Source organism: Gadus chalcogrammus, chromosome 7, assembly GCF_026213295.1.
Source record: "Gadus chalcogrammus isolate NIFS_2021 chromosome 7, NIFS_Gcha_1.0, whole genome shotgun sequence".
NCBI lineage: Eukaryota > Metazoa > Chordata > Actinopteri > Gadiformes > Gadidae > Gadus > Gadus chalcogrammus.
Genome location: NC_079418.1, coordinates 5,298,204 through 5,323,336, shown reverse-complemented (window position 1 = coordinate 5,323,336; position 25,133 = coordinate 5,298,204). Strand labels below are relative to the sequence as shown.

General features: G+C 51.4%; 1 protein-coding gene across 2 annotated transcripts; it reads left to right on the top strand.

Annotated features, from left to right (window-relative positions):
* Positions 1-721: 721 nt before the first annotated feature.
* On the top strand, positions 722-21,960 carry LOC130386198 (matrix-remodeling-associated protein 5-like). Of its 2 annotated transcripts, none has more exons than XM_056594992.1 (10): positions 722-911; positions 1,311-1,555; positions 1,887-2,016; positions 5,126-5,516; positions 6,004-10,692; positions 11,103-11,239; positions 11,826-12,643; positions 13,218-13,535; positions 16,064-16,172; positions 21,359-21,960. In XM_056594992.1, the coding sequence occupies exons 2-10, from the start codon at positions 1,359-1,361 to the stop codon at positions 21,377-21,379; spliced, it is 6,810 nt and encodes a 2,269-aa protein (XP_056450967.1). In that variant the 5' UTR covers positions 722-911; positions 1,311-1,358; the 3' UTR covers positions 21,380-21,960. The 2 variants fall into 2 exon arrangements, with proteins under 2 accessions (XP_056450967.1, XP_056450966.1); XM_056594991.1 differs by lacking the exon at positions 21,359-21,960 and adding an exon at positions 16,524-19,483.
* The last annotated feature ends 3,173 nt before the right edge of the window (positions 21,961-25,133 follow it).

Here is a 25,133-nt window from a genome sequence, read left to right as displayed (position 1 = left end):
TTTTCTTTAAACTCCACTGAATGAAAAGTGACAAAGTGAACTTCACTCCGGCTCCGAGGGTTTGGAGTCAACGTCTGGGGAGTGACGCGCTCATTCCACTGGAGTGACTGGAAATAGTCTTTCTCTCTCTCTGTCACTCTCTGTCTCTCTCTCTCTCTCTTTCTCTCCCCCCTCATGGTGTCTCTCTCCTTCTCTGTGCCCCTCTATCCCTCCCCCCTCTCTCTCTCTCCTCTCTCCTTCCCTCCTCCTTTCTGTGTGTCTTTCTCGCCCCCTTTACCGCTCTCTCTCCCTCCCCCTCTCTCCCTCCTTCCCCTTCCCCACTTCCTCTCTCTCTCTCTCTCTCTCTCTCTCTCTCTCTCTCTCTCTCTCTCTCTCTCTCTCTCTCTCTCTCTTTCTCTCCCCCCTCATGGTGTCTCTCTCCTTCTCTGTGCCCCTCTATCCCTCCCCCCCTCTCTCTCTCTCCTCTCTCCTTCCCTCCTCCTTTCTGTGTGTCTTTCTCGCCCCCTTTACCGCTCTCTCTCCCTCCCCCTCTCTCCCTCCTTCCCCTTCCCCACTTCCTCTCTCTCTCTCTCTCTCTCTCTCTCTCTCTCTCTCTCTCTCTCTCTCTCTCTCTCTCTCTCTCTCTCTCTCTCCCCTCCCTCCCCCTCTCCCCCTCTCCCTCCCCCTCCTGTGTATTATCCAGACGTCCCACAGTAGTTCCACTAAGTCACTCTTCAGAGGAGCTCTGACAAACAGGACTGCCTCTCCTGGACTTAACTTTTCTAGGTTTTAACTTTTTTCGTCTGTTGTTAATAGTGAGGTATGCTCAATTTTATTATGGGATATGAAGCCTTTATCCAGCTCACCCGGAGATCATGATTGAGTTTGTTTTGAGAAGTTTAGCACAATTGAAGGATTGTGGGAGATCTGAGGTAAGATCTGACGTTACTTTAACTGCTTCTTCTTTTTCCATTTACGCATGACGCATGACGCATGTTCAGATTCATTTATAATTTCATCCAACAAATCTAGAACGAAGTCAAACAGGGTTTTAACTTTTTTTAAATCGATTTATTGTGGGGTTACAGGTTTCCAACTAAATATTTTAATGTGTTTATTTGTGTGCTTTTATTGTTTAATTGGCATTGGCAACATCACCAGTTCTTTGTTTCACGAATTAGTAGATTCATGTATTCTCTCCTCTAATAAAATAATAAATGAAACACAAATAATGGTAATAATTAAATAATAATAAATAAATAGACATATGAATAAATAAATACAAATGGTTGAACCGTTACATGACAAATGACATCCTTTCCCTCGTGCAGCTGTGTTGATCGCGCGCCGCCCACGGGGCCCTGACTCAAGCCCAAAGGATGGCCCTGGAGGCCTCCGCGCGCCCCCTCCTCCTCCTTGCGCTGGGCCTGCTCCTGATGGCTCCCCAGCGGGCGTGCTCCCGGCCGTGCCCGCGACCCTGCTCATGTCCTCAGCCTGTGGAGCTGCACTGCACATTCCGGTCCCTCGCCGCCATCCCGACCGGCATATCCAATGAGGTGGAGCGCATTAACCTGGGGTGAGGTCCAAAGTGTAACCAGCTTCAGAACCGCTGCTTTTATCCGTTACTGAAGGCTAGTTCTTATTTATTTATTTAGCGATTATTTTATGCATATATTATTATTATCATTTTATATGTATATATATTTTTTATTATTATTATTTTACGCATGTGTGATTATTATTTTTCCTTTTTATTTTACATTATTTATGTATATTCATTCATATTATTTACTTTTTTCTCTCTTTGCGATTCTAACTCTTAAATCCATTTTGATTCCGTTTCTAATCGTGTTGCCAGGACAACGTTAACTCCTCTCGGCCGGACGTCATTTTGTTTTCCCCTCCAGGTTCAACTCCATCAACAGGTTGACGGACAGGTCGCTGTCGGGTCTGGGGAGGCTGGAGCTGCTGATGGTCCACGGGAACGACCTGCACAGCCTGCCTGATGGGGCCTTCAAGGACCTCACCTCACTACAGGTAAACCCATCCCAGGTCCTGAAAGCTGAACTGATTCTAGGTCCTACAGGTAAAACTGAACTAAGGTCCTTGAAAGTAAACTGATCTCAGGTCCTTAAAGGTAAACTGATCCCAGGTCCTTAGAGGTAAAACTGATCCCAGGTAAACTGATCCCAGGAGCTTAAACGTAAACTGATCCCAGGTCCTGACAGGTAAACTGATCTTAAGTAAACTGACCCCAGGTCCTTACAGGTAAAACTGAACAAAGGTCCTTAAAGGTGAACTGATCTCAGGTCCATGCAGGTAAACTGATCCCAGGTTCTTGAAGGTAAACTGATCCCAGGTCCTTACAGGTAAACTGATGTCCGATCCTGACAGGTAAACTGATCTCAGTTCCTTAAAGGTAAACTGATCTCAGGTCCCGACAGGTAAACTGATCCCAGATAAAATGATCTCAGGTACTTAAAGGTAAAACAGATCCCAGGTCCTGAAAGTTCAACTGATCCTAGGTCCTTACAGGTAAAACTGAACTAAGGTCCTTCAAGGTAAACTGATCTCAGGTCCTTACAGGTAAAACTGATCCTAGGTAAACTGATCCCAGGAGCTTAAAAGCTTTTTAAGCTTAGGTTGTATCTTTTATCTTTTGTGTATGTATGTGTATTTATGTTGTATGTATATGTATATATATATATATGTATATGTCTCTCTCTCTCTCTGTCTCTGTCTCTGTCTGTCTGTCCAGTACAGAAGAGAACCTGAGATTCTCTTTCCATCTGGTTTGGTTTTTAGCTGTGTTGATTGATTTTTTTTTTGGGATTCTGGGATGCACAGAATCCTCACCATCTCTGTCTCTGTCTGTCTGTCAAGTACAGAAGAGAACCTGAGATTCTCTTTCCATCTGGTTTGGTTTTTAGCTGTGTTGATTGATTTTTTTTTTGGGATTCTGGGATGCACAGAATCCTCACCATCTCTGTCTGTCTGTCTGTCTGTCTGTCTGTCTGTCTGTCTGTCTGTCTGTCTGTCTGTCTGTCTGTCTGTCTGTCTGTCTGTCTGTCTGTCTGTCTGTCTGTCTGTCTGTCTGTCTGTCTGTCTGTCTGTCTGTCTGTCTGTCTGTCTGTCTGTCTGTCTGTCTGTCTGTCTGTCTGTCTGTCTGTCTGTCTGTCTGTCTGTCTGTCTGTCTGTCTGTCTGTCTGTCTGTCTGTCTGTCTGTCTGTCTGTCTGTCTGTCTGTCTGTCTGTCTGTCTGTCTGTCTGTCTGTCTGTCTGTCTGTCTGTCTGTCTGTCTGTCTGTCTGTCTGTCTGTCTGTCTGTCTGTCTGTCTGTCTGTCTGTCTGTCTGTCTGTCTGTCTGTCTGTCTGTCTGTCTGTCTGTCTGTCTGTCTGTCTGTCTGTCTGTCTGTCTGTCTGTCTGTCTGTCTGTCTGTCTGTCTGTCTGTCTGTCTGTCTGTCTGTCTGTCTGTCTGTCTGTCTGTCTGTCTGTCTGTCTGTCTGTCTGTCTGTCTGTCTGTCTGTCTGTCTGTCTGTCTGTCTGTCTGTCTGTCTGTCTGTCTGTCTGTCTGTCTGTCTGTCTGTCTGTCTGTCTGTCTGTCTGTCTGTCTGTCTGTCTGTCTGTCTGTCTGTCTGTCTGTCTGTCTGTCTGTCTGTCTGTCTGTCTGTCTGTCTGTCTGTCTGTCTGTCTGTCTGTCTGTCTGTCTGTCTGTCTGTCTGTCTGTCTGTCTGTCTGTCTGTCTGTCTGTCTGTCTGTCTGTCTGTCTGTCTGTCTGTCTGTCTGTCTGTCTGTCTGTCTGTCTGTCTGTCTGTCTGTCTGTCTGTCTGTCTGTCTGTCTGTCTGTCTGTCTGTCTGTCTGTCTGTCTGTCTGTCTGTCTGTCTGTCTGTCTGTCTGTCTGTCTGTCTGTCTGTCTGTCTGTCTGTCTGTCTGTCTGTCTGTCTGTCTGTCTGTCTGTCTGTCTGTCTGTCTGTCTGTCTGTCTGTCTGTCTGTCTGTCTGTCTGTCTGTCTGTCTGTCTGTCTGTCTGTCTGTCTGTCTGTCTGTCTGTCTGTCTGTCTGTCTGTCTGTCTGTCTGTCTGTCTGTCTGTCTGTCTGTCTGTCTGTCTGTCTGTCTGTCTGTCTGTCTGTCTGTCTGTCTGTCTGTCTGTCTGTCTGTCTGTCTGTCTGTCTGTCTGTCTGTCTGTCTGTCTGTCTGTCTGTCTGTCTGTCTGTCTGTCTGTCTGTCTGTCTGTCTGTCTGTCTGTACTGATCCCAGGTCCTGACAGGTAAACTGATCTTAAGTAAACTGACCCAAGGTCCTTACAGGTTAAATTTAACAAAGCTCCTTAAAGGTGAACTGATCTCGGGTCCATACAGGTAAACTGATCTCGGGTCCATACAGGTAAACTGATCCCGGGTCCTTAAAGGTAAACTGATCCCAGATCCTTACAGGTAAACTGATTCCAGGTCCTTAGAGGTAAAATCGATCTCAGGTCCCTACTGGTAAACTGAACTAAGGTCCTTAAAGGTAAACTGATCCCAGGTCATCTGTTCTACACCTTATCCATTGATACTGATGTTCGTGCTTTTACTTGAGTGTTCATGGACAACTTTCAGTGTGTTTTAATCTGAAACTCTAAATATTGCATTTTATTCTATTCGATTGAATAAAGTAAGTCTTACCTTTACAATACTTTATATTAGATGGGTACCACAAATACACAGGCGAGACCACGGAAATCAGACTTTATACGTTAGTTGTTTACAAAACATACTAAGAGTCTTTTAGATTAAGATTTATAAATACGGCTCGACAAAACCATCTAACGAGGTTACGTAATGTGCGCGTGCAGCGCGATCCGTTAACAAGCCGTCTAATCAACTGATTCCTATCCGTATAAATCAGCAGCAGGAGAGAGAGAGAGAGAGAGAGAGAGCGAGAGAGAGTGAGAGAGAGAGAGAGAGAGAGAGAGAGAGAGAGTGAGAGAGAGAGAGAGAGAGAGAGAGAGAGAGAGAGAGAGAGAGAGGGGAGACTAAGAAGAGGCCCGATCGTTCCCCACAATTCACGAATAATTTCCCCCTTCCGCCACTCTCTCTCGCCCTCTGTGTGTGTCTCTCTTCCTCTCCCTCTCTCACTCCCTCTCCCCCTTCCTGCTCTCCCCCAGATGCTGAAGCTGAGCTACAACAAGCTGACGGAGCTCCGCCGCCCTGCCCTCCACGGCCTGTGGTCTCTCGCCCGCCTCCACCTCGACCACAACCACCTGACTCACCTCCACCCGGACTCCTTCCAGGGCCTCACCTCCCTGCGCGTCTTGCAGCTGGAGGGGAACCGGCTCCGCCGCCTCCACCCGCACACCTTCTCCACCTTCTCCCTTCTGGGCCACTTCCCCATCTCCACCCTGCGCCACCTCTACCTGGCGGAGAACAACCTCACAGAGCTGGCTCCGGCCACGATTGGGGGTGCGCCGCAGCTGGAGACCCTCCAGCTGCAGGGGAACCCATGGAGATGTGACTGCGGGATGCACTGGATCAGGGAGTGGACGCGCAACTCGCCAGGTGAGCGGTTCACGTTTTTATCGTTGATGTGTCGGAAAAACGTGGAATCCGATACCGTTATTTTTTTCAAAAGAATTGCGTAGATTCGATTCTTGAGATGTTCAGAGACCAGTTTTTACCTCCTCGATACCGGTTCAGATTCCTGAACTTGAGTATTGGCCGATATTGAGTATCCAACACAGTTTTTTCCTTCCCGATTCCGATTCCTGCCAAGCGCTTACAATCGCTAGGTTAACCCATTCATCCATTTACCCATTTAAAAGAGATGGCTAGAATAAGACGCTAAACAATGCTATTTTTAAGTGCATGACGTACAACACACAATATGTGCGTACATTAAATGCCAGGATGCACAAACATACAATAAGGGCATGGCAGTGTAACAGTATTATATAAGTAGTATCAGTATCAATACTGATCTATGAATCAGTTCTTCAATTTCCAAACATGCTCACAAACGTCCCTCCGGTTCCCCCCTCTACTCCAGGTGTCCTCAAGTGCAAAAAAGACAAAGAATACCCTGGAGGAGAGCTGTGCCCCATGTGCTCCTCCCCGTTGCACCTTCAGGGCAAAGAGATGCAGGCCCTGGATGACATGGTCTGCATTGGTCCCGTCATCGCGTCACCTCTGAGACCCTCCAACCCAGAGGCTCCCGGCATCGACGCTGCGACTCCGGACAAACTCTGGGATCCGTTGGGAAACACCACCGTGGGCCTCTCGGACGAACACGGCAACAAGGTGGACCTGGTGTGCGAGGTGGCCGAGGCCCACACACTCGGTCGAGTCACCTGGGAGCAGATCAGCGAGGGTCGGCTCTCTGCCAACCTCACTTGGTCGGCGGACCTCGATTGCCCCATCGACCGGGAGAACTACGAGCGACTCTGGAGGCTGATCGCGTACTACAGCGACGTGCCGGCACACCTGCAGCGGGAGGAGCTACTGGGGAAGGATCCGGAGAGGAGTTACCGGTACCGGCAGGACGCGGAGCGGGACGCGCAGTACTACACCGGCGTGAAGGTCATCGTCGCCGCCCGGCCGCTGTGGCTCATGCAGCCGTCACTGAGCCTGCGACTGGACCGACCGCGCTCCACGGGGAGAAAGGTGAAGCTGGTTCTGAGCTCCCGGATCACGCAGAGCGTGGAGGCGGTGCTTGAGAGGTGTCGGAGTCGGGCTTGGGTCATGATCGGGTCGGACAGCACGACCGCATCAAAAGGGGTGGTTTTTGTTGTGACGACGGTGGGCGGCACCAGTCGGATGCAATGTAATTCAAGGAGCTCCGGTAAGGTGCAACACCACTGGATTCTTCCGGACGGTTCCCGGCTTGATATGCCTCATGGCGTTCCGGACAGGAGGGTGTCTGCATCCAGCGACGGGGAGCTTCTGATCACATCGGTCGACCACTCAGACGCGGGCCTGTACCACTGCGTCGCCACTGTTCCTGGAGACCTCGACATCCTCCCGTTCCGACTGGTAATCGAGGAGTCGTCCGCCCCGTCGCCTGGCGACGACCGTCCACAATCTCCGCCGATCCAGTGGCACGCAGGCGAGCCCATCACGCTCCCGTGCGAGTCCACTGCCGCCCCGGATGCGGAGATCCACTGGATCCTCCCCGGGCGTAACATCGTCAGCCACCGGGCCAACACCTCCAGGGTGTTTGTGTTCTCCAACGGCTCTCTGCGAGTACCGCAGAGTCTGCCGTTGGATAGCGGGTACTACAAATGTGTGGCCATCAACCGACACGGCGTGGACACGCTCGCCATGGAGGTCAACGTCACCAGACGCATCACCCAGGCCGCGACGAGTACGACGCAGAGGAAGTTGGCAAAGTCGCCACAGTCGGCGTCCGGACTCCGGACCAGGATTAAGGTGCGGACCGAGGAGTCCGTGGACGGCTCCGGGGACGACCAAGGCGGGAAGCCGATCAAACCGGACGTCAATAGACGTAGAGGTCTCATCCCGGCAAGGAGGGCCGGACATCCATTCAGGACGACGTGGAGAAGGCCGCTGGTATCGCGGAAACCCGTCCAGCCGCGCGTTGATGGCAGGAAGCCGGTGGCGGACGTACGCAGACGGGTCAACGTGGCGAGCAACAAGATCGACCCAGGGAAATGGGCAGACATCCTGGCCAAGGTGCGCGATAAAACTGGTCAGAACAGCGTCACGGCGGCCAACACGGTCCGACAAACGCAAAGGTCGGCCAGGAAGCGGACGTTTATCGGACAGACCGCGCCATCGGAGGGGAATGTGGAGGGTTCCGGAGAGGGCGGGGCCATGCAGGGGAAGAAAGCGGAGGTCCTCCACACCACAACAACAACACCTACCCCGACACGGACCACAAGCACTGCGGACTACAAACCCTGCACGCCGAGGGCGTCGGAGAGCAAACGAAAAACCCACGTGACCTCAGACACCCGCACCAATGCCATCCACGCAACCCCCGACCCCAGAAGAACACACAACACCCCACTTACGGCGGTTTCTCGTAACACGCAATTAGCGCACACACAGAGCACACATGTGACCCCGAGCAACACACAAAGCACACATGTGAATCTGAGCGCGCCGGTCACACACACTAGAGCTGGTGCCGTGCAGCACACGACTCAAAGCACCATAGGCTCTGCGCAAATCACCCGAGACGAGAACCAACACCCTACCCCCCTCACTAACCCAGACCTGCAGAACCGCCTTCCCGACCTGCAGCAGAGCACCACATCTGGGCCGCAGAGCCGTCTTACTCGCTGGCAGACGAACACAAACAGAGCGAGCAGCCGCGGCGGTGTAACCCACAACGACTCATCCCAGGGGCACCACGGCAACGATACTGACACAGACACAGACGTCGGGGTAGTCACAACACAAGATGCAACACCCCCGTGGCGAGATGTGGGGAGGGAGGCACAGAAGGGCGGGGGTAGGGAGGATGGAGGGGTCGCTGCCGCCGCTGAGGTAAGTGGGGTCCCACTGCCAGCTGCTCCCACCCGACCTCTGAGTGTGAAATTCCTCGGACGGGCGTCGACCTCTCCAACGGAGGAAACGACGCTTGATGGTTGGGCGCTCATCACAGCGTCGCCGGCGTTGGCCGGGACGAGGGAGAGGGGGAGAGAGGGAGGCCCCCGACGCAAGCGCCCAGATTCGAAGAGGAAGAATGGTGGGAAGAGGAGGAAAACGAAGGAGAAGAGACGGAGGCAAAAGCTGAACAGAGTTCAGTTAATCGCCGCCACCTCGATCTCCGGAAACGGAAACGTCTCGGAAAGAGCGGGTACGACCTCCTCAGTGGTGGCGCTAAAAATAGAACAGGCCTCGTCCGCGACGGCCGAGTTCCTTGCCACCGTTCCGTTCCTCGACCACCAAGTGACCACGACGTCATTGCGCACAGTTTCTGTGAGTCACAAAGGAAGCACAGTCTCCGGGCTGGATGACGACTCCAGGACTCTTGGCGCCAGGGCTGAAGACTCCAAACCTCCACCAGCAGCCACCATTCGCGGCATTCCCTCCCGCGACAAAACGCCCCCCGGAGCAATGAAAACGATATTACTGTCAACGGCGCTTTCCACCACACCGTTCGCTTCGACAATGTTTTCTAAGATTCCGCTTCCGTCAACTGTGACTTCTCCTTACGCGTTGTCGAGTGTGTCCACTTCTCTCCCGGGACCGGGAGAGTCCAGCGACGGTGAGTCCAGCCACGACAATGAGAGCATCCGCTCTGAAGCCTCAGCGGCGGGGGAGAGAGCGTTTCCCTCACAGCGCTCCGACAGACCCAGCGTGTCCCCACAGACTCTTCAAAGCACCGCCCTTCCGGCCGTCATGCCTTCAGTGGCGACACAAAGGGTGAGAGTTCCAATGAACCGCGGACCGGTCGAATCTCCCACCAGGAACCCTCGTACTCTACTCAAATGGCGACCAGATGACAGGAAACAGAACCAGTCTGGAACCAGTCGAGACACACATTCCCAAGTGGCTGGAAACAAGCCGTTCGGGAAGATCCGTGAGACAGCACCCATGATGCCACCACCACCGCCCTCCTCCTCCTCCTCTGTTCCATCACTTCAGCACGAATCCAGCGAGTCCTCGGGGGAACACAACCCCAGCGGGACCGAGGGGCTGCCCGGGGACCTCCCATACGAGGGCGTAAATACGAAGGAGAAACGGCCAACAACCACTAAGGTGTCGTTAGTTAAAGGAAGTGAAAGCCTGAGTCTGGATCTGACTGGAGCGGATGCTGCAGTCAACGAGCATCAGCGCCAGAGCCCCGATCCTTGGCCACCATCGGTTGGTTGGACTACAGCCGTTGTAACTGCGAAACGCCCGTCAACCAGGAAGGGGTTGTTAGTTAGAGAAAGCTCAAGCCCGAGTATGGATCTGACCGATTTAGATGCTGCTTTCGACGAGGGTCTGAGCCAGACCATGGACCCTGCCTTGGGATCGGTTGGTTCGACTCCAGGCGCAGTCGCACCTACACCTACGGCGACGACATCATCCACATCAAACCCCCCCATCTCCAGCACGGCGCTATCGGGTGTCACTCCGACCGTCGCTCTCGCCATCACTCCCTCCGCAGCAGGGGGTGGAACAAAGCACTTTTCGGTTCCGTTGACCACGCCGAGTCCGGAGGGTTCTGGGTTCAACCACATCTCGGACAGCCAGGTGCGAGGTACAGCCCCAGGCCAAGGGCAGGGGCAGGGCGGGGAACTACCCCCTCTCTCACCATACAGACAATCCCATTATCCACGCAATTACAGCAAAACGGGCCTAACACTCCCCGCCCCCCGCAGTGAAACACAATCACAGAACCGAAATGCGGGTGATCTTCACCCCATTATGAACCTGAGTCCGGACCCTCCGAGTGTGTCGGACGCCGATCCCGTCGTACCTACGACAACCCCGGTACTCGCAATCCCTGTGGCGACCGAGGCTGAGTCCACCGCAATCTCGGGGTCCTCCTCGCCCCCCGGAGAGAGACTGCCCCACAGAGAGAGACCGACCCCCGAGGACCGGTCCAGGGTGAGACCCCGTCCCGGTCTGGTTCCGCCCCTCCCCCCTCCGAGGGGGAACCCGTGGATCATGAGGGTCTATGGCCAGACGGTTACCGTGGACGCGGAGGCCGACGGCCTCCTGCCCTGTGAGGCCGTGGGATGGCCATACCCCTTCCTGTCCTGGACCAAGGTGTCCACAGGTATGGTGTTATTAGGGGTGGGAATCACAGGTTCTCTCACAATACGAGATGTGATACATGGGCCACAGTATTGATGATATCGCGATACCACGATGCTGCGATAATCAATGTGTTGTTAGACAATCTGATAACGATACATCACGATTATGTCTAACGTAGTATAGTTGAGACTCCTGGATGGCCTTTTGTTTTAAATTAGGGAGGGAGAGATGGGGAGTGGGAGGGAGGGGGAGAGGGACGGAGAGAGAGAGGGAGAAAGGGAGGGAGAGAGGGAGGGAGGGGGGGAGGTATGGAGGGAGAGAGAGCAAGAGGGGTAGAGAGAGAGGGGGGGAGGGAGAGAGAGAGAAAATAAAATGCAAAATGTGTCTGTGTGTACATTGTCCCCTTCACTCCGTCCCCCCATCACACAGGGGGCAGCATCGCCCAAAACACCAAGGTGAACCGCTACGAGGTCCACCCCAACGGCTCCTTGATCATCCGCCGGGCGCAGCCCACCGACCGGGGGCGGTACCTCTGCAGAGTCCAGAATCAGCACGGAGAAGACCAGGTCAGTGGGCAACATGGGGCTCAGGAGGTATAGCGGGTCGGCTGGTGACCGGGAGGTTGCTGGTTCGATCCCCGGCTCCTCCTAGCTGAGTGTCGAGGTGTCCCTGAGCGAGACGCCTCAACCGTACTGCTCCTGACCGACTCTGCCTTCGTTGTGTGAATGGGTGAATGTGTGCATGATTGGGTGAATGTGTGTACAAATGGGTGAATGAGTGTATGAATGTGGGAATGTGTGTTTCAGTGGGTGAATGAAGGTGTTTTTGAATTGGTGAATGGGCACATGAATGGGTGAATGTATCAATGGGATAATGTGTGCTTGAATGGGTGAATGGGTGCTTCAGTGGGTGAATGTGTTTCTGAATGTGTTTCTGAATGGGTGAATGTGTGCATCCATGTGTTTGTGAGTGTGTGAAGGTGTGTATGAATATGTGTATGAATGGGTGGATATGTGTATGAATGGGTGTATGCATGGGTGAATATGTGCATGAATGGGTGAATGTGTGTATGAATGGGTGAATGTCAAAGCGCTTGGAGTGGCAATTGGTTAGAACAGCCACATAAACTCAGTCCGTTCACCCGTTCATCAGGTGACCCTGGACCTGGCCGTGCTCCTCCAGCACCCCAGGGTGCTGCAGCCGCGGCACCGTGCAGTCACCGTGGCCTCAGGCGCCGGCGTCCAGCTGGACTGCACCGTGCTCGGCCACCCGCCGCCCAGGGTCACCTGGTTCCTCCCTGACGCCACCGCCTCGCTGCCCAACCGGCGGCTTGTCGTCCTCGGCAACGGCACCTTAAGGATCGCCGGGGCGGAACCTGGGGATGGGGGGATATACCGGTGTCTGGGGAGTAGTGTTGCCGGAGAGGACAGCGTCACGGTGAGGCTCCGCATTGAGGCGGCATCGGCGGTGGTGGAGCTGGAGCTAGAGAATGTCACTGTGGTGGAAGGGGCGACCGGCTTCCTGCACTGCAGCGCAACCTTCTCCTCCTCTTCCTCCTCCTCCGACGACGTCAGATGGATCGCCCCTTCCTCCTCCTCCATCTTCCGCTGGACCATCCCCGACGGGACCCAGCTCCTGGATTCCGCCAAGGCCCTCAAGACTCAAAACCTTGAGGTCCTCCGGAACGGGACCCTAAAGGTGCAAGGGGCGGCACGGGGGGATTCCGGGAGCTACGAGTGCACGGCCGTCAGCGAGGTGGGAACCAGGAGGAGGGCGGTGTTCCTGAGTGTGATCCTCCGGCCCCCTAGGGCGGGGCCCGGGGCCAAGGCCAGGATCTCTGCGTCGTCACCCCGGGTGATGGAGGTTGTGTACGGGGGGGCGGTGCGGCTTGACTGCCGGGCCAGCGGTGAGCCGGAGCCCCGAATCATCTGGAGGACCCCCAGTAAAAAGCTGGTGGACTCCCAGTACAGGTGGGACCCACCCACATCTTTCTTATTCTCTTATTGTGTGTTTGTACATCCTGGCACTTAATGTACACACTTATTGTAAGCTGTACGTCCTGGCACTTAATGTACACACTTATAGTATGTTTGTATGTCCTATCTCATGGCCCTATGGACTTCAGTGAGGGTCTCAGTCCGTCTGTGCACGGCACCTTCTCAGCAAGCAGGGGCGCCTGCAGCCAGAGGGGGTGCCAATATGCCAATTCCCCACACAATGAAAAGATTGATCATACAAAACCGCTTCGCGGCGCTGATGATTTTTTTCATCACAGGGAAGAGTGGACATTTAGGTTGATAAAACAATGAAAAAATTATCTAAGTTAAGCATCGCAATTCTCTCAAGTTATCATAGTAATGGTACCAGTACTACTGATGTATGCATATCATAGGAGAACGACGAGGATTATCTACCATGAGGGGCGAGGGAGGGAGGGAGAGGGGCAGAGAGAGAGAGGGGTAGAGAGGGGGTAGTACCCCGATTTGAGAACAACTGCTATATATTTCTACTGCTAAGTATTTCACATTCCTCCCCTCCAATCAGCTACGATCCCAGGATCAAAGTCTTCGCCAACGGCTCGCTCACTGTCCAATCGGTGACGGAGGAGGACTCCGGCGACTTCCTGTGTCTGGTGCGCAATCGCCACGGCGACGACTTCACCGCCCACCGCGTCGACGTACTCAGGCGGGCCGCCAAGATCGACAGGAAGTTGCTGCTGCGGTCCAGCCAGGAAGTGGTGATTGGGGGGGGGCTGAGGGTGGACTGTGTGGCGTCGGGGCTCCCCAACCCGGACATCACCTGGGCGCTGCCCGATGGGACCATGGTTGACGCCCACAAGCTGAGGCCCGGACGCACGCGCAGGTGAGAGGGGAAGGGGGGGAGAGAGGGAGTCCCTGATTGTTGTGCGGTTCAATTAAATTCAACTTTATTTGTAATCACAACCCTTAATCACAGGTATAGTCTGAAAGTTCTTAACAGGCCATGGGTTTGCGACACCCCCCTGACCCTAGCCCCCCAGGGGGCAAGAAAATACACCCTCCATCTCCCCCTCCCCTCTCTCTGTCTCCCCCCCCCCCCCCCCCCTCTCTCTCTCTCTCTCTCTCTCTCTCTCGCTCTCTCTCTCTCTCTGCAGCTATTCCCTGAATAAGCGTGGAGGAAATCTTGGGAAGGAATGCAGATTTGGTGATCCCTCCTTCCAGGGATGATCAGGAGTGCAGTGGGTGTCATGATTGACATACATAAATACATACAGGCAAAACATTTTAAGTCGGTTATGGTGTGCTGGCCGGTTAACCATAAGGTTACAGTTCATGTGTGTGTTGTTTCAGTTGTCGTCTGGCTGTAATTTCTAGCCGAAATTGGCCTTGTGGCCCTGCTATATTGCCTTGTTTGTGGCCAAGCTGGTGGTTGGATTTCCTTAGGAGGTAGAGCGAGTTGATTGTAACCGGAAGGTTGTTAGTCCAATCCCTGGAACGTTTGTATAAATTGCTGAAAGTCGCTTTGGATAAAAACGTCTGCCTAATGCCCTAAATGGACACGTAAATGGCCTTCATTGGCCTAGCTATGTTGTCTAGGTAATATAACCTGGCTCCTCTGTCACCGAGACACAGGTAGATGTTGCAGAAAGTCCTTCAATCTGAGAGTTGTCAAGAGGTTAAAAGCCGAGGAAGGCGTTGAAACAACACACAACGGGTGTGCAGCCTCGCCGAGAGTGTAATCGATCTGAATCGGCTGCTGAAACCAAGTTATCCACCACACATACTCCATATCCCCCCGGAGAATCCCTACCCTTATCCCAACTCCCCTCCCACATCCATACAAAAATACAATAAACTGGACTCTAAATCGGGGTGACCATAAAAACAACCAGACTCCTGAGGGGTTTCCCATACCCAACATGGGTAAAAACCACAACCCTTATCCCATGTTGACCCAACACCTCTATGGTGTCACCCACAGACCCCCCCCCTTCATCGGGGAGACCAGAGACCAGAGGCCGGGGGCTGCTCACTGCCTTGGCCGGCGAATGGTGTCGCAGGGTCTGGCAATCACAAAGCCCTGTCGATGTTTAGGTTAAGGGGTTATTAAGTATCATACATCCAGACGTGTGTCATATTTGCAAGTCATTAACCTTAAGGAATGAATCCCTTTGTATGCCAGCGTTTGGTACTTGACACTGGATACCCAAATCTTTATTATAATTCACATTAAAACAAATGGAATCATTGTGCATTTCTAAAGAGTTCGAGAACGACTGTAGCATGCTAATGGTCATGCTTACTTCTGCTCTTCAATTGCTTTTCCATTTTCCCGCCGGAATCACACACAATTCGCCAAAATAGTAACCACTGCCAAACGGGCCCCTTACTGAATCAATCTCCCGCTATTTTAAACCCATTACGGATAAAAATATCCCTAAAATATTACCTCACAGAATTTCGGCTGACGGGACGGAAAGTATGGAAATGTACCTCCTAACAAACGCTAGGAGGTACATAATGGAAGACGGAGTATGAGCAGGCTTCCAAAGAGAGAAGACTTTTTTAATAATCTCTCTCTCTCTCTCTCTCTCTTTCTCTTTCTCTTTCTCTTTCTCTCTCTCACTTTCTCTTTCTCACTTTCTCTCCCTCTCTTTCTCACTTTCTCTCCCTCCCTCTCCCCGTCACTCCCATTCTCACTCTCTCCCTCCCTCTCCCTGTCACTCCCATTCTCACTCTCTCCCTCTCTATCCCCCCCTACCTCTCTTTCTCCCTCCCCCTCCCTCCCCTTCCTCTCCCTCTCTCTCTCTCTCCCTCCTTATCCTCCCAACACTGGCAGAGATTCATACACTCTGGCCGGAGACCCAGTCGGACCAGCCCTGTTTTTAATTGCGCCCGAACGCAGAGATATAAAACCGACCGCGCCGGTCATCGTTAATGTAATCCGGTGTGTTAAAAACTAATTTTGCATTTCACGGCTCATTGATGTCTCTTAACACCACTTTCAGTGTGTTTTTGGTCCGTTGCCGAGGGCAATAAATGTGACAATAATGTACACACTTATTGTGTATTGTACGTTCTGGTGAAATTAAACAACCTATTCAAAGTCGGTGTCGTCCGTACTTTAAATTGCGGCCTCGTCTGAACTTTAAAATCTTGGCCTCGTTCCAAACTATAAACTTTGGCCTAGTTCCAAACTTAAAATTTCTGAGTTATCTGAACTTTAAACATCGGCATCGTCCGCACTTTAAACTTCTGAATTCGTCAATTTTTTTACTTCGGGATTCGTCCAAACTTTACCGTCTGGCCTCCCCCCCCCCCCCCTGCTGTTGCCACGGTGACAGACAGATCCGAACTTTAAACTTAAGCTGTCCTTCCCCCTCCCCCCCATTTGCCACGTTTACCTCCCAGATACGTAGTGTTCGACAACGGCACGCTGCTCTTCAACGACGTTGGTGCGCCCGAGGAGGGCGACTACACCTGCTACGCCGAAAACACGCTGGGCAAGGACCAGATGAAGGTCAGGCTCCTCCCTCTCTCTCTCTCTGTCTGTCTGTCTCTGTCTTTGTCTCTCTCTCCCACCCTCCCCCCTCTCTCTCTCTCTCTCTCTCTCTCTTTCTCTCTCTCAACCCCTCCTCTCTCTCTCACCCTCCTCTCTCTCCCACCCATGCTCTCTCTCCCCAATCCTCCTCTCTCAACCCCATCCTCTCTCTCCCTCTCTCACCCTCTCCTCTCTCTCTCTCATCCATCCTCTCTCTCTCTCATCCATCCTCTCTCTCACCCTTCCTCTCTCTCTCTCTCATCCATCCTCTCTCTCACCCTTCCTCTCTCTCTCTCTCTCTCTCTCTCTCTCTCTCTCCCCCTGATGAAGGTGTGGGTCAAGGTTAACATCGTGGCCGAAGGTCAAAGTAGCGGTCACCCGACGCCACAGGACCCCCGGGTCATCATGGTTACTTATGGCGGTTCCGCCTCTCTCCCCTGCGGCGGTGGCATAGGGGGAGGGGCGAAGGTCTCCTGGATCTCCCCCACCCACCGGGTCGTGACCCCCGTCTCGGGGAAGTACGAGTTTCTTGGAAACGGCACCCTGGTGGTGCACCGAGTCCAGCGCTCCGACAGCGGGAACTACACCTGCCTGGTGCCGGAGGGGAGGCCGTCGCCAAGGACGACCACGGCGCTGGAGGTGCTGCTGACTCCGCCCTCCATCAACGGACCTTCCATCGTAATGGTGAAGGCCACCGAGGGCGTGAGGCTGCTGCTGGACTGTGCGGCGTCCGGGACCCCACGGCCCCGGGTGGCATGGGTGCTCCCGGGGGATGCCGTGGTCCCCGTGCCGTATGGCGGGGGTGGCGGGCGCGTGGCGGCATTCTCTAACGGCACCCTGGAGCTACGTAGCCCGCGCCGCGTGGACGCCGGCCGGCTGACCTGCGTGGCCCGCAGCGAGGGCGGTGAGGCACGGCTGGGGGTGGACCTCAGGGTGGCCCCTCCCCACCCGCGCTCCACGGGTCGCCGGTATAAATCCCGCGTGGCCCCGGTGATAGTCCTCAACGGGGGGCCGCTGTGGCTCCACTGCCCAGTCGACTCGGACCCCCCCCTGAGGCTGAGTTGGACCCTGCCCACCGGGGTGGTGCTGGTTCAACCGCAGACCGCCGGCCGGTACGCCGTGCTGCTCAACGGCACGCTGGCAGTGCGGCAGGCGACACCCCACGACCACGGCTCGTATGTTTGTCGAACATCGGACTGGCGTAGCGTTGCTGTGCCGACGGTCCGCGCGGAGGTGGTGGTGGTTTCGCATCCCGCCCGCATCACCAGCGCCCCCCCCCCTGTGAGCCACGCCCAGAGGGGCGTTGCCCTCCAGCTGGACTGTGCGGCCACGGGCGCACCCCGGGCAGAGGTCGCCTGGGAGACGCCGGATCGCACACGACTCGCCGTGGGCACGCAACCCCGCCTCTACGGCAACAAGTACGTCCACCCGCAGGGGGCGCTGGTCATCCAGAATCCGACACCGAGGGACGCAGGTTTGTACCGCTGCACAGCGCGGAACGCGGTGGGTGTGGACTCCAAGCAGACCTACCTCAACATCTCCTGAGGGATGGAGGAGCCGCAACGGATCGGGGACTTTAATGGACATTAAAGGAGAAATCCAGTGTAATTGGATCTGGGATATGTTTGGTATGATAACGAGTTGGAATGTTCGTTTGGTAGCAAAAACGTGCATATAGACGCATTCTTAAGTTGGCAGCTTTTAGCCGATTCTGCCAAAACGCTATAAACTTGGAACGATGGGGGCATGTCTCATGGTAAAAACTATATCGCTATTTTAAACCACTTACAAGGCTAGAAGTAGCCCGACACTTCTTTGGTCATATAATAAGGTCTTAACATATAAAACGAGGCATTGATAACTTGGTAAGTGTAGAGATTGTTTATTAAAAAGGACATTTTATACACACAATACCATCAGTAGTTCTCCCGTCGACACCATCTTGTCTTTAAGACTCGATAGGTCGATTGGCGAACACAGCTTGTGACATCCGTGAACAACACGCATGCTCTGTGTTCGCCAATCTACTTACTTATATTCTATCTGTTAAGACCCTTATTATATTATGATTCAGGGGGAGATGGGACTTTAAGGGACTTTTAAGGTGCACCTTACAAGAAATTCGTCCGGATTCAGGGGAGAAGGTGATTTAAGGGGTGCCACCCATCTTCTCTTTCTTCAATCCCTCCTCCCTCTCATCATCCTTTTTCTCGCTCTCACCCTACTCCCTGTTTCCCATCCCCCTCTCTCAACCCCATCCTTTTAAGGGACGTTTAAGGTGCGACTTCCAGGAAACACATTCGGATTCAAGGGGATTTAAGGTGCAGCTGTAGGGGAACGCACCCGGAAAAATGGGGGAAATGGCGATTTCAGGCGCGACCCAGGAAGAGCATCCAGATTCAGGGTGCGGTTGCTCGCTCTAAATCCAAGTCAGAGGATTACAGACGACTATAACTGTGACTGAAAGAAATGCAGATGTGGAGCAGATGTGGATTACGGGGTTCAGCCGGGAATCTGACACTCGGGACTTCAGCTGTTCCGACGTCAGCGCTCGATAAAATCTGTTGTGTTGATCAGAGGGCTGCGGATCCTAGGGGCCCCTGTGGCCCCCGGCTCCGGTCCGGTTCAGTAAGGGGTATTTTGCATGTTGCTTGCTCAGACGATGGTGGTTTAAGAGCAGTGTAAATGTTTGTAGCTTTACCGCTGTAGAAGGTGGATATTCTTTCTAAGTTATTTCACCGCTGTAAATGGGGGATATAGTTCTAAGTTATATGATTAAAACAGCGATAGTGATAGCTGGATGGGTGCTGGTCCAATTAACGCAGGGGCGAGGGCTGAGATCACAGCTGCCATGGCAGTTCATATTTTTTATTTTTATTTATCTGATACAGAAACATATTTTATAGCATTTTTTGTAAGTTTTATCTCTCAGCAGATTCAATGAGTTGAATCCACAACTTTCAATGGCAAATAGGAATGGGATAATTAAGAATGCAAATTGTTAATTATTCGTTATGGACAGACTGATGTACAGCTTATAGTGCCGTTTTTGTACATGTTAATAAAGATTTGTACCATGAAACAAAAAAAGAAACAAAAGGCCTATTTGCCTAGTTTCTCACAAATCCACGCCACAAAAAACTCGTATGATTTCTCGACGGGAAGAAAGAGAGCTTTTTTTTAATCGCATTTCTACTGCAATATACTCAAAATAAAAAAAATCGAAATTGGTTGAGTCAGAGGAAAAGATTGCTTCATAGAGCCCGAGAGTTTACAGTTTGAAGGAACTAGTTCAGCTGTGCTCTCTCCCAGAGGCCAGCGTCTTGTAATTACTCTTCTGGGACTCATTACAGAGAGCAGATCCTCTCTTCCAGAAGGAACATCTGGGGTCTGGAGTCGCTTTTTACCCTAGTGCAGCTGACCGGCACTTTGACTGCCTCATGCTCTCTCTCTCTCTCTCTCTCTCTCTCTCTCTCTCTCTCTCTCTCTCTCTCTCGCTCTCTCCCCTCTCTCTCTCTCTCTCTCTCTCTCTCTCTCTCTCTCTCTCTCTCTCTCTCTCTCTCTCTCTCTCTCTCTCTCTCTCTCTCTCTCTCTCTCTCTCTCTCTCTCTCTCTCTCTCTCTCTCTCTCTCTCTCATTACCTCAGGTTAAACAAAGCAGCATGTTAAAGCACTTGTTCTTTTCAAAAAGGGGCTGTACAAATAATGACATTATTATTATAATTACAATAATTATGTCGCAGGTAACCCAGTCTTGATATCACCAGTCTAATGACGTTTGATTAAATAAAAGGGCTTTCATATGGCCGGCAGAGAGACAGGGAGAGGACCCTGACCTTCATCTGGTCCTTTCCCAGCATGTTGCCATCACTTTATCACTACTATCATCACCATCACTATCACCACTTTTATTATTTACATTTACATTGAGGGTGTTTAGCAGACGCATTAATCCAAAGCGATTTACAGCCATTCATGCACACATTCCCAAACCGGCGGAATCGACCCCTCAGGGCCAGCTCTTCAGGAACAGTCGGGATGAGGTGTCTCACTCAGGGACACCTCCACACTCGGGGAGCCGGGGATCGATCTAGCAACCATCAGGTTACCAGCCAACCTGCTCTACCTCCTATGCTAAGCCAATCTCTCTCTCTCTCTCTCTCTCCCCGCATCTCAATCACCTTCTCCCTGGCACTCTCCCTCCCCCTCTCTCTCTATCTCATCTTTCCTACATCTCTCTCTCTATCCCTCCCTCCCCCTCTCTCTCTTCATCCCTCTCTCTCGCGCTCGATGACTTAAGTGATATTGAAGAAAAAGGACAAATATAGACACACACACCCATATATATACACTCATAGATTTATAAGTATATATATACACACACCTCAACAACATTATCAATATACCAACAACAATGTTATGAATATATCAACAACAATGTTATTAATCCAAAGCGATTTACAGCCATTCATGCACACATTCCCAAACCGGCGGAATCGACCCCTCAGGGCTACAGCCAGCTCTTCAGGAACAGTCGGGATGAGGTGTCTCACTCAGGGACACCTCCACACTCGGGGAGCCGGGGATCGATCTAGCAACCATCAGGTTACCAGCCAACCTGCTCTACCGCCTATGCTAAGCCAATCTCTCTCTCTCTCTCTCTCTCTCTCTCTCTCTCTCTCTCTCTCTCTCTCTCTCTCTCTCTCTCTCTCTCTCTCTCTCTCTCTCTCTCTCTCTCTCTCTCTCTCTCTCTCTCTCTCTCTCTCTCTCTCTCTCTCTCTCTCTCTCTCTCTCTCTCTCTCTCTCTCTCTCTCTCTCTCTCTCTCTCTCTCTCTCTCTCTCTCTCTCGGCATCTCAATCACCTTCTCCCTGGCACTCTCCCTCCCCCTCTCTCTCTATCTCATCTTTCCTACATCTCTCTCTCTCTATCCCTCCCTCCCCCTCTCTCTCTTCATCCCTCTCTCTCGCGCTCGATGACTTAAGTGATATTGAAGAAAAAGGACAAATATAGACACACACACCCATATATATACACTCATAGATTTATAAGTATATATATACACACACCTCAACAACATTATCAATATACCAACAACAATGTTATGAATATATCAACAACAATGTTATTTATACATCAACAAACATCTCTCCTTGGATCTTACCAAAGAAAAGCAGCTCAGCGGTGTGATTGGCCGTGACAGCCCTGTTGCTTGCCATGAAGCAGACTGTGTTCGCGCCAAACCTCACACCACTGACGGAAGAGGAACCCCCTCTCCACCAGGCCTCTGATGTCATGCCACCGGCATCGCAGGTATAGCGGGCCGTTTGGCCCTCGGGCAACACCTGGGTAGAGGAGTGGAACTCTTTTGACGCTGGGGGCCTCTTCCTCCTCCTCCGTGATGTGTGTGTATGTGGTGTGTGTGTGTGTGTGTGTGTGTGTGTGTGTGTGTGTGTGTGTGTGTGTGTGTGTGTGTGTGTGTGTGTGTGTGTGTGTGTGTGTGTGATCATTTTTGTTATTGCAATGTTCTCCTTTTTTTGTGAAAGAAAAGCTACGTTACACTTTAATAAAATTCATGAATTGAATAATTTCTATGTTGACACTGTTTGGATTTTTTTTGTCCGAATTCTGCGTTCTGCTTTCGCAAAAAAAACAACATATTACTATTGTAAAATGATACATTTGTTAAAGTGATATGTAAAGTGACTTTTGCACCTGGACAAGTGAAGATGTATATGTACTTATCCGAGGGCTAAGGCCTCAAATAAAAGTTTTCCATGTCATAATGATTGAGTGTATTTCAGAATATATTCTCAGCCAGGGCAACATATCTGTATTTGGCGGGATGGCTCTGTGGGGAAACTCCCCGGCCGTCGGAGCAGCCTTGAAATACAACGTCCCTATATCAGGTCAAACAGTTTAGAATGCCCTTGACCACTGATCTAATGGGCTTCGCAGGCCGCTTCTTAAAGGACGCCACCTGACCCAAACCCCCATATAGGCAGGGAAGCCCCAGGGAAGGAATCTGGAGAAGGAACCCAGAAGGGAATACCTCTCTAGGGATGGTAGGAGTGCAATAGGAGCCATAATAATCTGCAGACGTAATGGTAGCATAACAAGTGCTATCTTAGAGTTATCCTGTATCCATCTCTATCTCTTGACTTGATAGTGCAATACTTAAAAGCCGTTGATTCAGTTATTTTATGATTTTGTTTTATATGTATTCAAAGGATTCTAGCATTTTTGGTGTACATCATCATCGGTGAAGGCACTGACTGTATGTTGAGTCAAAGCACTTAAGTCGGGCTATTAAATCTTGTACTTTACACAAGAGAGACAGAGAGAGAGAGAGCGAGAGAGGGAGGACATCAGCCAACGACTCAATATTTACATGCGTAGGATGGTTGCAATTAACCTACTTTCACCTCCCAGGTCCCGTAACGCTTCTGCAGACTACAGTCTTTTATTGTGTCTGTAAGTGTAAGTGTGTGTAATGTTTCCACCGTCTTCATTTATCATGTTCACATCAAAGCGACGTTGCTATTGCGTTTACCATCAAGCCATTTTTTTTTCTACTTTGGGGGGCATGGTTTACATGAACTCCGAGTAAATCCCCTACACCCCAGTTACTGATATATGTCTGTCTGTCTGTCTGTCCGTCCGTCCGTCCGTCCGTCCGTCTGTCTGTCTGTCTGTCTCTCTCAGAAGGGGGCGTGTCATGTAGTCAAGGGGGCATGCCATGTCCGACACCACAGAGAGACCCTACTCAACTGGTCACAACCCACCCGTATGTGGACGCCGTTTTGGACCCCACAAAAACCAGTATCGAATCCAGTATCTAAACCAGTATCTAAACATCAGCTGTGAGTCTTAAGGCAACCACACAACCAACTGCCCGATTCGCGTCGGTAAATGAAGTCGGGCTATTTAATGTGGCCGACTCGAACACGACATGGGCGGTTCACACCTAGTGATTACAGCCAACGCCGTACGTTCCGCGCTTGTGCGAGACGTAATGTCTCCAAAACAACAGGCAGCGCTAATCTGTATTGTGGGCCAAACAACACGAAAACCGGAAATAGCAGGTCCTCTTCTTCGATTACACTGTTTATATCATGGACATCTTATAGGTAGACGGAGCATTGGCTGCTGGGACGCGAGAAATACGGCCGCCATCTTGGAGTGGTCAACCGGGAGCAGCAACAGCAGCAGAAACAGGATGCCGGGCTGTTGTTCAGCGTATTCTTGCTCAAATCGGCGGACCATCCACAATAGGAATCGGGGGATTACTTTTCACGAGCAAGATTTAACATTACCATACTATTGGTATAATTGGTATTGAATAATAAAACACGCCAAACCATGTGGCCTTTATCATAGCTACACGTATGACAAAAAACCGCATGAAAATCAGTGGTATTCAGTGAGGTATGATTAATTAAATGCGCTTGACAGTTCATTGCTCCAGCCAAACGGATTACACTGAGTGGAGCGGATGACCACTCCAAGACGCCTATCGCATTATTTTAGACTTGACGATTTCGGTTGAGTATGTGGGGATTTTTTCAGTCGCAATTGGTTTGCACATTTTTAAAAGTGGTGGGGACAAAATTCGTATTTTAAATAGTGGGGGGGACATGTCTCCCCCGTCCTCCCGTAATCTACGCCTATGTATGAGTCTATTAGGTTTGGCACTAGTGCCAGGATTCCCTGGAGAAGGATAACAACGTGTGAGATGCACGTGTGGAGAAGCTACGCCGCCGCCGTGGGGAGAGGATATGCACGCCGCCGCCGTTGGGACTGGGGTTCGATTCCCAGTCTATATATCTATAATGTTGATGAATAAGTTGATGACATTTTATAAAAAACGTTAGTTTCTATGTGTCAAAAAGACCAAAACTGTTTTAAAACAAATCTCAAAAATGTTTTGATGATTGTATGGGCATGGTGTCACTTCATAGGGCAGAGGGGTATTCCACAAAGCCGGTTTCATCACATATCCGGGCAAATTAACCCAGGGTTTGCGGTAACCCTACGTTTTCCGTTCCAAAATGAACACGGTATGTTAGTTACTATAGCAACATATGCTCTGAATCAAACCTGGTCGGACCAGGTTTTCCGCAGGTTAAGTTTGGAGCATAACCCGGTTTTGGGTATTTAAAGCTGCGTTCACCGCAGATTCCATGTGTTCACAACTAGTAAATCCTCAACTAAGTTATAAAATCACACTGAAGCGCTTTGTGGCCACATACATAGTTCAGGCGTTCTCACGGCGACGTAGGGCAGCAGGCGTCTAAGTGGCGACGAACTTATCCACACGTCGAGAGTAGACTGATCTTGCATGGACGGATCTTCCATGCCGTCGCCGTGACGTCGCTGCTGGTCTGTCGTCTGCAGTCCCAATCAATCCCATTCAATATTTCACACGTTCCCACGGCGACGTAGGGTAGGCTGCTCCTTCGCCTCTTCCAGGGAATCCTTAGGTTTGGCACTATCCACTCGCCATAACGTCGGCGTTCATTTCAGCCGATTCAACATCTCGTCAGTCTCGTCAGCGCCAGTAGGCGGTAGCATTCGATGCTCCGTCTACCTATAAGATGTCTATGGTTTATATGGTATGTTTACCATCCTCACTTCCGGGGTTCACTGATTCGCTGGTCAAGCTGCTAGCCCTCCACCAATCGGAATGGTAAAATAACTAGAACTGCAAGCAGTTATGCAGGGGTCCAAGAAGTGTGCATTTCGCCGGCACAACGCAACAAGAAATGTGCATTTCGCCGGCACAACGCGAAGCATGTGTTCAAAACGCTACCCTGAACCTGTGGATACAAAGGATTTGACTGTGGTAGGAGTAGCGAGAAGTCAGTGTAGCGTTTGAGGCGAAATTTTGTAGAAGATATACAATTTCCTAGTTTATTGCGCCCCCTAATGGCGAAATTTTCCG